Source organism: Mesoplodon densirostris, chromosome 3 (genome assembly GCF_025265405.1).
Source record: "Mesoplodon densirostris isolate mMesDen1 chromosome 3, mMesDen1 primary haplotype, whole genome shotgun sequence".
NCBI lineage: Eukaryota > Metazoa > Chordata > Mammalia > Artiodactyla > Ziphiidae > Mesoplodon > Mesoplodon densirostris.
Window position 1 is genome coordinate 34,695,760 of NC_082663.1, and position 15,090 is coordinate 34,710,849.

At 44.1% G+C, this 15,090-nt stretch overlaps 1 protein-coding gene across 1 annotated transcript in view; it reads right to left on the bottom strand.

Annotated features, from left to right (window-relative positions):
- PRKAA1 (protein kinase AMP-activated catalytic subunit alpha 1) overlaps positions 1-6,852 on the bottom strand; it is a 42,328-nt gene extending 35,476 nt beyond the window's left edge. The window contains exon 1 of the mRNA XM_060092842.1: positions 6,726-6,852. Within this exon, the coding sequence (XP_059948825.1) occupies positions 6,726-6,852 (127 nt within the window). The remainder of the gene's footprint in view (positions 1-6,725) is intronic.
- Positions 6,853-15,090: the final 8,238 nt, after the last annotated feature.

Below are 15,090 nucleotides of genomic sequence, written 5' to 3' on the forward strand. Positions count from 1 at the left end.
CTCACTAGTTAATATTCATGACATACCCACTTTGTACCCAAACATACTGACTCCAACTCTCACCAACCCTGGAAGACCAGTATTATTAGCAACACTTTACAAGTAACTGAGGCACAGGAAGATGAAATAACTTGCCGAAAGTTACACAGCTAGTGACTGACAAAGCAAAAATACAAAGCTAGATCTGTCTCCAAAACTTGTGCTTTTTCCAAAAAGGGTAAGTGAAATGTGATATTTTTTAAAAGATAATCCTCAAAAGAATATTGCATAGTATAATAATACTAAATATCCTTTTTTTTTTTTTTTTTTTTGCGGTACGCAGGCCTCTCACTGTTGTGGCCTCTCCCGTTGCGGAGCACAGGCTCCGGACGCGCAGGCTCAGCGGCCATGGCGCACGGGCCCAGCCGCTCCGCGACGTGTGGGATCTTCCTGGACCGGGGCACAAACCCGTGTCCCCTGCATCGGCAGGAGGACTCTCAACCACTGTGCCACCAGGGAAGCCCTAAATATCCTTTTAATAAAACGTAAATAGTAGAAGTTGAACATATAAGCAGAACCCTTAATTTACAGTCTTGTAGTTTTGAAAAGAATAATAGACTGAATTCCCCATACTAATAAGACTTATTCTAAAAATTCATTCATATATTTAAGAAATAGTTATTGAGCACCTGCACCTACTATGTGCCAGACACTGCTACTATGACCTTTTTCTTGTATACGAAAAATAAATCCAGTCTAATAAAAACCTGCTTCCTATTGATTTCAATGTTTTAATACAAGATACCAAAGAAGACATTTTATTCATTCTATTAAACCAGTTTAAAAGTTACTCAAAAAGTACAATTGATCCTTGAACAACACGGGTTTGAACTGCAAGAGTCCATTTATACTAGGATTTTTTTCAGTAAATAAACATTCAGCCTCCCTATTCCCATATGCAGAACCTGAGGGTATGGAGAGCCGACTGTACTATGTCACTTAATATAAGGGACTTGAGCATCCACAGATTTTGGTATCCTCAGGGACTCCTGGAACCAATCCCTCACAGATACTGAGGGATGACTGCATCATAAGGGAGAAATTAAGAACATAAAACTAAAAGCACATAGGGATTTCCCTGGCGGTCCAGTGGTTAGGACTCAGGGCTTTCACTGCCAGGCCCTGGGTTCAGGCCCTGGGTTCAAGCCCTGGTCAGGGAACTAAGATCCCGCAAGCTGTGCACCACGGCCAAATAAATAAATAAATAAAAGCACATAAACTGTAATGGTAAGTGCAGTGGGTTGAAAAGTGTCCCCCTCCCCACAAACTCACGTCTACTATAACCACAGAATGGGATCTTATTTGGAAATAGGGTCTTTGGGGGTGTAGTTAGTTAAGGATCTCAGGACGAAATCATCCTAGATGTAGGGTAGGCTCTATGTCTAATGACTGGTGTCCTTATAAGAAAAGGAGAGAACACAGGCACACACACACAAATGGGGCCATGTGAAGACAAGCAGAGAATGGAGCTTTGCTACCACAAGCCAAGGAACACCAGGAGCCACCAGAAGCTGGAAGAGGCAAGAAATAGATTCTCCCCTAAAGCCTTCAGAGGGAGTGCAACCCTACTAAACCCTTGATTTTGGGCTTATGGCCTCCAGAACTCCAAAACAATTTCTGTTGTTTTAAGCCACCCAGTTTGTGGTACTTTGTTACTGCAGCCCTAGGAAACTGATAGGTTTATGATATTCACCATTAAAATCAACAAGTTAACAAAAGTAATCTTTTTTGAAAACAGGTTTTCTAAACTGAACTACACATATCCAAGAATTCTTTTTTTTTAAATAAATTTATTTATTTTTGGCCGCGTTGGGTCTTCATTGCTGCGCGCAGGCCTTCTCTAGTTGCGGCAAGTGGGGGCTACTCTTCGTTGCAGTGCGTGGGCTTCTCATCGTGGTGGCTTCTCTTGTTGCAGAGTACGGGCTCTAGGCACGTGGGCTTCAGTAGTTGTGGCTCACAGGCTCAGTAGTTGTGGCTCACAGGCTCTAGAGCGCAGGCTCAGTAGTTGTGGCACACGGGCTTAGTTGCTCCGTGGCATGTGGGATCTTCCTGGACCAGGGATTGAACCCATGTCCCCTGCACTGGCAGGCAGATTCTTTTTTTTTTTTTTAATAAATTTATTTATTTTATTTATTTATTTTTGGCTGTGTTCGGTCTTCACTGATGCACATGGGCTTTCTCTAGTTGCGGCGAGCAGGGGCTACTCTTCATTGCGGTGAGCAAGCTTCTCATTGTGGTGCACATGTTGTGGAGAACGGGCTCTAGGCGCGTGGGCTTCAGTAGTTGCAGCATACAGGCTCAGTAGTTGTGGCTCGCGGGCTCTAGAGCACAGGCTCAGTAGTTGTGGAGCATGGGCTTAGTTGCTCGGCAGGCGGATTCTTAACCACTATGCCACCAGGGAAGTCCCATCCAAGAATTCTTAAATGGAACACAGTGATGACGGGGAACCAAGCAAATGTTCACCTTGTATGAGCATCAGTTACTCCCTATGCCCTCACACAGTGACATCCATGGGAGTTACTTCTTGCTCCCAGACTATTATGTTCCAGCTCCTAGGGTTTTCTGCTTTTTGAAGTTGTGTCTCATCCTTCACGGCCTATCAGGAGTCAACTCACAGCCTCCTCTCCAATGTTCTAATTTCAGGATTCTAAGTTTCTATGGGCTAGAAAAAATCATAAAACTAAAATTATTAGAATAGACTTTCTAAAGTATGCTCTACAAAACACTAGGACTGGAGATTCTCCACAGAAAAAGATTTCACAATCAAGGAGTCTGGGAAAGGATGTCTGCTCTCCCTTTTGGAAACTCATTATACATATTAATACAGTAATGGCTCTAAAGAGCCCTGCCGTAAAGAAACCTAGCAAACGTTTAACCTGGTATTTCCCAGTCTTAATTGGATACAGGTTTTTCCCTCAAAAGTTTTAAAATATATCCCAACATTGATGACTCTAAATATTTTCTCTTTCAGAGTAGGCAGTATCTCCTATTATTTTGCTCCCTTTTTCTACCCAGCAAAATCTTACTAATTTAAGGCCATAACATAATATGTCATGTTTTCCTTACTTGTAGGTACACAGATATCTGCCTTGAACCCAACTGCCAACATACTTCAGCATTAGAATTTCAGTAGCGTAATACTTTTGAAAATATAGTCACCTTATTATAGCTTAGGAAACACATTATCACATTCGATCCTCACAATAAACCTATGATGCAGGTAACATGAGGCTCTGGGAGATTAATTTGTTGAAGTAAAGCTATTAACTGATCAAGTTGGAACCGGTCTTCTAATTAGAAATATTCCAAGTCTTGGACCTCTCCGCTCTACCCCACCATCAAAGTGCAGTGGGAAGGGAGAAAAAGCCTTGGCACAATATCAAAACCTGAACTGTTTTCTCAAAACTAGGCTAAAGATTCTCCAGTGACTTAACTCAGTTGCAGCCAAATTAACTGCTGCTCCATAAATCAATCCGTGCAGTAAATGGACTTTGTCAGGAATATGCATTACTAAGATATTTCTCCCCTTTTCCAAAGGTCAAAACGTTACTCTTCAGACTGTCACTGTTTTACAGTAATGCTAAGATATTGCTTTTGAGTGAAATGGAAGACAGGTATTTCTGCCATGGAAGACTTGAGTGATTCACAGCAAAGGTTACCAGAATTCACAATGTCTCCCGCACAACAACAGCAACAGATGAGTCAACTAAATATTAGCTAATAACCTGTTATTGCTTTCTAAAGGGAACTTTGTCTAACTGTAGAACAGTGTAACAGATGCTCTTCTAATCAGCTATGTAATCCTGAAGTAAAACAAGATCATACTTTGAAAGAGAGAATTTTAAATACTGATAAAGAGATGCCACAAAGATGGAAATATTTATAAAGATATTCTAATCACCCAACCATTTCATTCTCACTCTAAAATTGAAAAAAAAAAATCTCACTGCTAAAAGTATCAGGGAAATAACTTAATCCTAGAGAGGGATGAATTTTAAAAGCTATAGGTGGAAATGTGAGAAAGGTACCTTTCCTTAACCAAACATTTCAGGCATCCCAAAAGGCAAACCGAATACCCATGTTCCACCCAACAGCAGCTTAAGCAGTAAAACATTACAGATGCAACTGAAGCCCAGTCTGACTCCTCCCAGATTCCTTTCTCCTTTCTCTCTCCCTAGAGGTTACCACTACCTTGAATGTGGTGTTTGTCTTTCCCACAGGTATGAATCCATAAATGATCCAGTAACAATGTTTTTCATATGGTTATTTTACAAATTTAATTTTATATATTCTTTTGAATACATAATACCTGCACTACACAATTCAAAACTATAAAAAGATATACAGTGACATGTCCCTCTGCTACCTAGTTCCCCTCCCCTGAACAACTAATGTAACAGTTTTGTTTGTATCTTTAAATAGACACTCTATACATATGCAAGTCGTTACACTTTAATTTGTCCCTGCTCTTTATACACAAATGGTAGGAATACTATATACTTTGTTCTACTATCCGCTTATTTTTTCCTCTTAAAAATACATATTGGAGGGGTTCCCTGGTGGCGCAGCGGTTGAGAGTCCGCCTGCCGATGCAGGGGACACGGGTTCGTCCCCGGTGTGGGAAGATCCCACGTGCCGCGGAGTGGCTGGGCCTGTGAGCCATGGCCGCTGAGCCTGTGCGTCCGCAGCCTGTGCTCCGCAACGGGAGAGGCCACAACAGTGTGAGGCCCGTGTATCGCAAAAACAACAACAACAACAACAACACACACAAAAAAATGCACTGGTTGAAGATTTTGACCAACATCAATTAATGTATTTATGAACAAATGAACCATATCTATAAAACCTATGATCCTTTGACTAATACTGGCCTTTCTATATCTGGAGAGATTGTTGACTTTGACAGTGTGTGGTATTTCAAGAGAAGCACATGTGGAGGAGCGAAGGTTAAGGAATAGCAGCCACTGGAGGGATTCAAGGCACAGCCACATCACAGATCAAACCCAGGAAATGAGAAATATCCTCTCGCTTTCCTATCTGCCATGCCAAGAGCCACCTAGCCAATAAGAAAGTGAGACCTGACTCTGCTCAGGTCTATATTAGGAAAACAATGAGTATCCTAATCCAAACAGAACTCTGGGAGGGGTGAAGGCATCAAAACTGTCATTACTATTTGGGTGGCATTAATGAGTATGTCTTACAAATACTTATGAACTGAAAGTTTGTAATCGCTAACAAGGAAAGAGAACATCGCCAAAAATAACTTCAAAAGCACAGAAACATCTTACTGGCCTAATACAGACCCACCCTAATGGCTGTTATTACCCTATTCTGGCATTTGCTTCTTACTTTCTTACATTGTTGGCCTTGCTGATTTTCTTAAGAAGGTTTAGGCAGTTGCTTCCCTGTGGGCTATACAGCAATTTTCCAGTTCTATGACTCAGAAAGAGCAAGAGAAGGAAGGGCTCTCCTCTTCCATCCCTAGATAAAATCAGAAAATGTTTATTTAGCTCCGATAGAGCAAGGCTCAGTTAGTTAATTCACTGTACAGACTTTCACAAACTTTTTTCCCTTTCAAGTCAAATATTTACCAAGACCTTAGTATATTCAAGTCACAGGCTATTTATCCAAAGCCAATGCATGAATTATTTTTATCAGTTCCATACTTCCTTCCTCTACATCCCTAATAACAAAGTCAAATATTTTGAAGGAAAAAATATTTATGCCTCACAAAATCTGCAATTAAACTTTTTGTGCCAGCATTGGTGGATTGGAGAGCAAGTTTATTATTTCCGGAATACTGTATTGAAACATAAGGGTAAGCGATTCCACTTTTCTTTAAAAAAATTTTTTTTCAAGTAATGTACATAAAACTATTTATTAAAATATAAATATCCTGTGAAAATAAACGGAAACTAACTGCATCAGTGAATTAATAAACACTATCTGGAAGCAAAATCTGCACTGCCTACCAGGTTTGGTAATTCAGAAACACTGAAGGCACGGCGTCTGCATTCAGACCATAAACCAAGGATCGCAAATACATGTAGGACCAGTTTATATCCATTAACTGCTCCGAAAAAACTTAGTGATCCTTTCCGACGAGATGGCCTTTTTAAAAAAAAAAAAAAAACTCTGTAAACTACTCCCCAAAGCAACCTTACTTCGGGGGAACACATTTCACACTTGAGAATCAGCCAGGGCAGGTAAGTCAACAGCCTTCTGAAGAGGACGGAAATATGGACAATGCCGAGGACGGCCAGGGAACCGATGGGTTGGCCCTGAGCCGAGGGATCACAGCTGGGACGAACGGCGAGCTGCCTCTCCAGGGTTCCCGGCCAAGACCCCGGCGCCCCCACCCAGCTAAGGGAGCGAGTAGTGCAGCCCCCGACCATCCGGCCTGGGAAAGTTCGCACCTCTGCATCCCCGCCCCTCGCACGGACGAGCCCCTCCGGCCGTCGCACCGTCGCCATGGCGACCAGTCCCCACCCCACCCCCGCCCTCCCAGGGGGCGCCGCTCCGCAGTCCCGCCGTGGCCTCCGGCTCTACTCCGGCCGGAGCCTGGACAGGGACTGCCGAGCCCGGGGAACGAGGAACGCAAGGGGCGGGGGAGGATGAAGAGATGCGAAAGGCGGAAGTCACCCGGAACCCGGGCCGGGGCCGAGCCTTGCCCCGGAGGTCCTCACCCTTCACTTTGCCGAACGTCCCGACGCCCAGCGTGTCTCCCAGGATGTAGTGGCCGATCTTCACCCGCCCGTCGTGTTTCTGCTTCTCGGCTGTCGCCATCTTTCTCCAGGAACTGAGTCTGCGCATGGCGCCGCGGGAGGGGGCGGAGGGGGCGGGCAGGGCCGCGCCGGGGGCGGGCGGGGAGAGGGTGGGGACGCGGGAGGGGAGCCGCGTCGCCGAGCCACCGCCCTGCGCCGTCTGCCGTGTCCCCGCAGCCGGCCGTCGGGCGCAGACGCTCCCCCTGGCGGGGCTGGCGGGGGTCTCTGGGAGGGGCCCCGGTACCTCGCTCCATGCCCTGCATCCTTGCGGCATGGGGCGCCCGCCCACCTGCGCGCGGGAGGGGGCTTCCTGGATTGCAGAGAAGGGCCGCGGCCCCTCGGCTCCTTTCCTCTGGTGGAGTCTCTGCAGGCAGTGGTCTCCCCTAATTATTACTCCGGAGTCGTGGGGACCCGCTCCCCTTCCTATTCCAGGGTGGGGAGATGGGCACTGGGGAAGTTGCTTGGGTAAGGCAGATATGTGGCTTGTGATCAGAGCAGCGTGAATTGAAACATGGCTAGAGACACCACCCTGCCACTGTTTTCTAACCTTTTCATTTTTCCTGTTCGGATGGAATCTTTAAGCCCCTGGGAGTTGTCACTTGCATCTTTGATGAAGTTTCCTTTTCCTCCACCCCACCTGCCACCCGCGCTGCTGTTTTTTACTTTGAGCCACTAAGTTGCTATTGGGCACCTCGACAGCTCAAGAAGCGAGAGATGTTGGTCTTTCCTCCTGCTGGATGACCTCCTGAAATGTTCTCCCCACAAGCTCTGAGGAAGGAGCAGGTTGGGGTTAAGGGTGAATGTGTGTGTGTTCGGGAAGCAGGATGCTACCCAGACATTTGGATGTATAGGAATTAATATTTTTAGATTACCAGTAAAATGTAGACTTTGAACTGAAAACAAGGCTTACAGTTGCATCAACCAAATCAATCGACAAATATTTATGGTACTTTCAGTGAGTAAAAGTTAGTCTATACAGATGGGATCATGGCATATCACAGGGGCAGTAGAGAATGTATGCTTATTTGTAATCTAATTTTAAGTGAGTGTGTTACTCAATTATATTCCTTTAACATGGGCAAAATCAAGTGTCCAAAAAAAGTGTATGTGATCTCAGTTTTGCAGTGTCATAGCATTTGGACAGGTGTCAATGGGCAAAGAGTTAGACTCTTCATGAAAATAATCTTTTTTAAAAAAAGACTCAAAATGTTACCTTTTTCCTTCCCAGTGAAAGTTACTCAACTTTTCTGGTTTTTATATACTTTATATTTATGAAATAAAAGTAATATGCATTAAGTACAGCTTTGTTCCAAGCAAGGTACTGCAGGAGAGGCAAAAGCCTTTGAGCTTAGAATTACATCAGATAATCAGAGAACATTTACAACTAGCCTTGGATAGATAATCAGTTCCTACTGTATTATGGACTGCACATATTTTGAAGAGCCAAAAAGTTAAGAAATCTTTGATTACTGAGATATTTGGGGGGTAGGCAGTGGTTACTGTTGTAATTTTTGCTCTGTTGTTTCTTCACCTTTACTGTTTGTCATGTGAGTTTCTGCAGCTTTTATTTATTTATTTATTTATTTTGGGGCTGTGTTGGGTCTTCCTTGCTGCGGGCAGGCTCTCTCCAGCTGTGGCGAGCGGGGGCCACTCCCCACCGCGGCGCACGTGATTATCATTGCGGTGGCTTCTCCTGCTGTGGAGCACGGGCTCTGGGCGCACGGGCTTCAGCAGTCGTGGCAGGAGGGCTCAGTAGTTGTGGCTCACGGGCTCTAGAGTGCAGGCTCAGTAGCTGTGGCGGACGGGCTTAGTTGCTTTGCAGCATGTGGGATCTTCCTGGATCAGGGCTCGAACCCGTGTGCCCTGCATTGGCAGGCAGATTCTTAACCACTGCGCCACGAGGGAAGTCCCTAAGCAGCTTTTATTGCTGTTTTTTGTTTGTTTGTTTGTTTGTTTCTTATGCTGAGTTAAAAATGGAATTCAATTAACAGTTTCTAAGAAAGTAAATGATAAACCTCCTTTATTCCTTTGCTTTTTCTCTTTCCTTCAAGTCCTTTTTAAAAGTTTTTGTCACATTTTCTTCCACCCAGACACTATGGGTAGACACAAAATGAAAAGTCATGGTCCCTACCCTGGAGGAGCTCATAATCTAGGAGGGCAGTTCTCTGTATCCCCCCAACCCCACAATAGATAATATTCACATGTTCATCATTCTTCCGGGGGGGAAGTAAAGATAAGGTAAACTGTGACTTATGTCCAGTTTCCAGACCCATCAGTTGTACCCCTATCTCAGCAAAGTATACTGGAATAGAAGTGGGCAGGAGTGACTTTGTAGAAGTAACCTTGAATCCAGTCTAGTTTAGGAGGGGGGAAAGGTAAATTGTTTTCAAATTTCAGTACTTTAACTTTTTTTTGTTGTTTGTGTTTTGGTTTTTTTGTGTGTTTTTTTTGGAGGGGGGTATGCGGGCCTCTCACTGCTGTGGCCTCTCCCGTTGCGGAGCACAGGCTCCGGATGCACAGGCTCAGCGGCCATGGCTCACGGGCCCAGCTGCTCCGCGGCACGTGGGATCCTCCTGGACTGGGGCACGAACCCGTGTCCCCTGCATCGGCAGGCGGACTCTCAACCACTGCGCCACCAGGGAAGCCCCAGTACTTTAACTTTTATTAGCGCAAATAAGTTACAATACCTCTCAGCACTGATGAAGACAAACCAAGATGACCCAACACTGTGGTGGAGAACCTCTGGTCTCATGGGGAAACTCACTAGTTTGTTGTCAGCTGCTTCCTCTTTAGCCCTTCAGAGATTCTGAGGGAGCTGCGCACCCTATTAGTCTTTTCTTGTTAAGGCCATTACAGTGTTAGTAAACCGTACATTGTCAGGGAGATACTATACTTCCTCAACATCTATCTGTATATGTGGTGGCCAGAACTAAAAATTTTAAGTACTGTGTTGCTATTAATGCAGCCTAATATATCCTTAGTAGTAGTTACATTGTAACTAATATTCAATATTTATTCAACAACAACTAGGTATTAGGCAGATTGCTAAGCTCTGAGGACTCAAAAAACAAAGGAACATAGTACTACCTTTGACATGGCCAAGCAATGTGATAGGTGCTATAATAAAGCATATATATACATATGGTCCTAAAAGGGCTTCATGAGACAAGGGCATAACCTTTATCTGCAGAGGTCCATAAAGTCTTTTAAAATTGAACATATTTAGAGGAGTATTAAGAGTACTTTGTACTCAAAGAAAAGGGTGGCATGGGGGATGAAGGAACTTGGGGAAGGCATCCCAGGTGAGAGAAACAGCATATACAAAATCACAGAGGGAAGGAAGCCTTAGACTTTTTAGGGAAGAGCAAAATGCTTACAGCAGACAAAATCTGGATGGATAGAGGGACTGACTAGAAGAAATGAGAGAGAAACAGGACAAAACCCTGAGAAGCCTCATATGTGCTTCTCAATTTCACCATTTTCTTATAGACAGTGGTGAGCCATGGGAAGATGTGAAGTAGATGCCTTTTAGAAATACAATCTTTACCAAGGGAATTGATAGCTATGGGTGCCTTTGGGAAGGCAAACTGGGTGACTGAAAGTCAGGTGCAAAGTGCAGACATTTCCCTATGTACTCTTTTGTAACGTTTTGGTTTTAAACTTTATGCGTATATTACAGAATTGAAAAAATAAATTGTTAGAAAAAAATTTTTTAACTCTAACTTTAGTGTGGAGGATAGTCTGGAGAAGAGCAAGACCGATGTGTGTGACAAGAGACATGCAATCGCCTAGTGAAGAAATGATGAGGCAGGCACCATGTATAAAAAGGAAAAAACTCAAGACCTGTTTAGATATGAAATTGGTGAGGTACAGAGATTGGTGTGGACAGAGAGAGAAAGGAAGGAATCCTAATTACCTCCCAGGTTTCTGGGGAGATTGTCAGGAGGATGGGGAATGGAGGTTCAGCAGAAAGAATGAATTCTCTATGTAACGTTAAGGCATCGGAGAGACCTTCAGGAAAGAGATCCAGGAATGTACGGGTAATACAGGTCTATTAGCCCAAAAAAAGGTCAGTGTAGAGATACAGATGGGGTGTCCTCACCAAACAAACAGCAGTGTAGGGCGGTGAATTTGGTTGAGATCTCCCCAGGTTGTAGCGTTAAGGGAGCCAAGGACGGAACGCTCACTTAGAGAATATGGATAATTAAGAAGATCCAGAAGCAGTGTGAGCCTATGAAAGAAACAGGAAAAAGAGCCAATTTATGTTAGATATTCTCTAGGAAGTTACAGTGATTAAAATTAGTTTGTGGATAGTTTTCCCCTGTTTATCTAAGGTTGATGATTCCCAACTCCTGGTTTGAAATATTTTTAGGTTAAAACTTTTGCAACCCCCTCAGGATAATGAAGTTTAAGCTTCAGTTACCCTTGTGAAAATAGGCCCAGAGCTGTTTTCTAGGGAAAATCTTAGCACTGTTCACAAGGACTCCTTCACTCCATCTCTAGGTAAATGTGGTTGGTTAGTCCTGGTTGGGTTCCTTGCCTTTTTTTTTTTTTTTTTTTTTTTTTTTTTTTTGCGGTACGCGAGCCTCTCACTGCTGTGGCCTCTCCCGTTGTGGAGCACAGGCTCCGGACGCGCAGGCTCAGTGGCCATGGCTCACGGGCCCAGCCGCTCCGCGGCATGTGGGATCTTCCCGGACCGGGACACGAACCCGTGTCCCCTGCATCGGCAGGCGGATTCTCAACCACTGCGCCACCAGGGAAGCCCGGGTTCCTTGCTTTTAATAAGAAAATGTCAACCTTGCCCACCTCTCAGTTGATTCACTAAGTATCAGGCACGTGAATCTGTCCGTGATCAGCCGCACGAAGAATAGTCATTCACCAAAAAAATGTAACTCCAAACACTTTGCTGCCCTATTCTTATCAGTTAAGGGAAATGATGTCCTTGGATGGTTGCCTGAAGGGTAGGCTGAGCGTCTAAATTGTGCCCTTGGATCATCTGAGACTATCAGAGAGAGAGGTCGTTGGACTGTCTGGCTCTGGTTACTGTTAGATTCGTTTTTACTCAGTTTGGTAATACAAGGGGCTGATAACATGTGGACGCCTTTAATAGGCTAATAATTGGGCTCTCTGTTCCAACTAGTAATTTGGTTCCCTTCAAAACAGTATTCTTGAAAAATTATTCAACGTTTATTTAAGTGGAAAGGCAGAGAAAAAGGATGTCTGGAGCGGTGTCCCAGGAAACAAAGACCCTGCAGTTCCCAGACCCTAACTTCTTAGCAGTCCACAGGCCACCTAAGCATGCATTTTGTGGGGTGAGGAGGTTTTATCCCACCCCAAGTGACTTACCAAAGTAGTTCTTTTTAGCCACACCCTTCCAAGAAGAACTCTGGTAACTAAAGATTAGAGTGACGTTTTGGCGCCCCCCGAGGTGTGCAGTATCCTTTATAGACTGGCTTCCGGGCAGCAGCCCAGCTCAGGTCTCTCTGCTCTTCTGCTGCTGTCTCTGTCCTCAGTGCAGGAGGGTGCTATGAGAAACAGACATGCAAAGCTTCCTTACTTCTGCGGACCCAAATGTACAGCCTACATCTAACCAAGAACGTCGTTGCTAAAGGCATGCATGTTAGTATTCTAACCTCATCCCTGGATTAACGTATTTTCCTTCCCCTCAGTTCCTTATTTATTTATTATTTACTTTGCTGGATATTATCACTCTCTAGGCTTCCCAGATGCTTTTTTTAAAGTAGACTTTATTTTTAGAACAGCTTTAGATTTACAGAAAAAAATGTAAAGATAGTACAGAGTTCTCATATACTCATGCCCAGCTTCCCCTATTACTAACACCTTACAGTATATGGTACATTTGTTACAATTAATGAAAAAAATAAACCAGTGTTGGTATTATATTATTATTAACTAAAGTCCATACTTTATTCCAATTTTTTTTTTTTTTTTTTTTTTTTTTTTTGCGGTACGCGGGCCTCTCACTGCCGGGGCCCCTCCCGCTGCAGAGCACAAGCTACGGACACGCAGGCCCAGCGGCCACAGCTCACGGGCCCAGTCGCTCCTCAGCACGTGGGATCCTCCCGGACTGGGGCACGAACCTGCGTCCCCTGCATCGGCAGGCGGACCCCCAACCACTGTGCCACCAGGGCAGCCCTCCAATTTCTTTAGTTTTTACCTAATGTGCTTTTTCTGTTCCAGGATCCGTTCAGGATACCACATTACCTTTAATTGTCATGTCTCCTTAGGCTCCTCTTGGCTGTGACAATTTCTCAGATATCTTGGTTTTTGTTTCTTATGACTTTGACAGTATTGAGGTGTATTAGTCAGATATTTGCTGGAATGCCCCTCTATTGGAATTGGGTGTTTTTCTCATGGCCAGATTGGCGTTATGGGGTTTGGGGAGGAAGAACACAAACAATGGTCTATCTTAATCACATCACATCAAAGGTTTATTTGGGTTTCTCTATAGTAATGTCAGTCATTTTTTCCTCCTTTCCATACTGTACTCTTTGGAAGGAAATCACTAAGCATAGCCCACACTTAAGGATTGGGCTGTTATGCTCCCTCTCCTTTAAGGTGGGATATTTATTTAAATTATTTGGAATTCTTCACAGGAGATTTCTCTCTTCTCTCCCATTTATTTATTTGATCATTTATTTATAGCAGTATAGACATATGAATATTTACTTTATACACTGAGTTATAATCCAATACTCCTTCATTGTATTGCTCAGATTGTTCCAGCTTTGGTCATTGGGTGCTCTTTCAGTTGGCTCTTATATCCCTTTGACATGCCTCCATCAATTTTTTTGTTTTTCTTTTTGTTTTGTTTTGTTTTGTTTTTCGGTACGTGGGCTTCTCACTGCTGTGGCCTCTCCCGTTGCGGAGCACAGGCTCCGGACGCGCAGGCTCAGCGGCCATGGCTCATGGGCCCAACCGCTCCGCGGCATGTGGGATCTTCCCGGACCGGGGCACGAACCTGTGTCCCCTGCATCGGCAGGTGGACTCTCAACCACTGCGCCACCAGGGAAGCCCATCAATGTTGTTTTTGTTGTTTGTTTGTCTGTCACTTACTTACTGACACTACAAGATGCTCAACTTGTATATTTCCTGTCCTGGTCCTAGGATCAGCCATTTCTCAAAGATGTCCTTGTTACTTTTATTGGAGAGTAGTATTAGAACCCAAGATTCGGTATTTGGAGTGTAATTGCTTCTAGACCCTCTCAGCTGACAGAGCAAGGAAATATATGTGTGTATTCTAACTAATAAATATACCCATATCTCTATTTCTCTATGTGGAACCACCCCTGTCTATATTAAGCTAAGCATGACTTCATACTAATCCATACAAACAACTCTAATTCATTGCCACATAGATTATTCTAGCCATTCCCATTGCTCATCTGTAAATTCCTGCTCCAACAGTGAGAAACCTAGCTTCCATCATTTAACTTCCATTTACCTAATTGCTCAATATGAGTGTACATTTATGTAAGTATCAGAATTATTAACCCTACTCCTGTGGATAACAGTTTTATCAACTTGAGTCCAGTGCTTGTGTGCAGTTGCTTTTGTCTTTAGTTTTACCGACTTCACTCACTTCCAAGTGGTAATCTTGAATGCCACCATTTCCTTAGGTAATCACCTATTTCCTCCACCCTCTTCAGTGAGGTCATTTCATATATGTACAATACAGACAGATTATATTGCCACAATCTGCATTCCATCCTCGGGTCCCCCAACCTCTGTTTTAATTGCCTCCTAGTCACCCTGCTGGTGAGGGAAGAGTTCCCTCCCTAGGGTTTTGGGAATAGCCAAACACACAACACCCAACACAGGACAGATGACATCAACAGCAGTCTGTTGGCCACATATACTTACAGTCCCTCGGGCAGGAGGGTACCACATAGGAAGGCACTGCCACACGGAAGTCGCACTCATGAACAGAAGGAACAAACAGAGGCTGTGGGAGAGAGTTTTGTAGTACCAAGAGGATGAGGTGCCCTCTGGTTCCTGTGAAGAATTTGATTAGTTGTTTGAATAATTCCACAAGCTGGCAGGGAACTGAAACTAACTACTCAGGGATCAGCACTGACTATGCCTGGTCCCTTCAGTATGGAGAGTTAGAGGTTTAGCTAGAGGAACTTATCTATGGGAAGAGTGGGGACAGGGACATACAGTTAGGCCATTGTAGGCCCTCCCATTTTTCCCAGGTAATAAACATGACTGTTAAGGCAACACATAATATTGAGACTTTATATTAGGCCTTATACTACGACTTCCC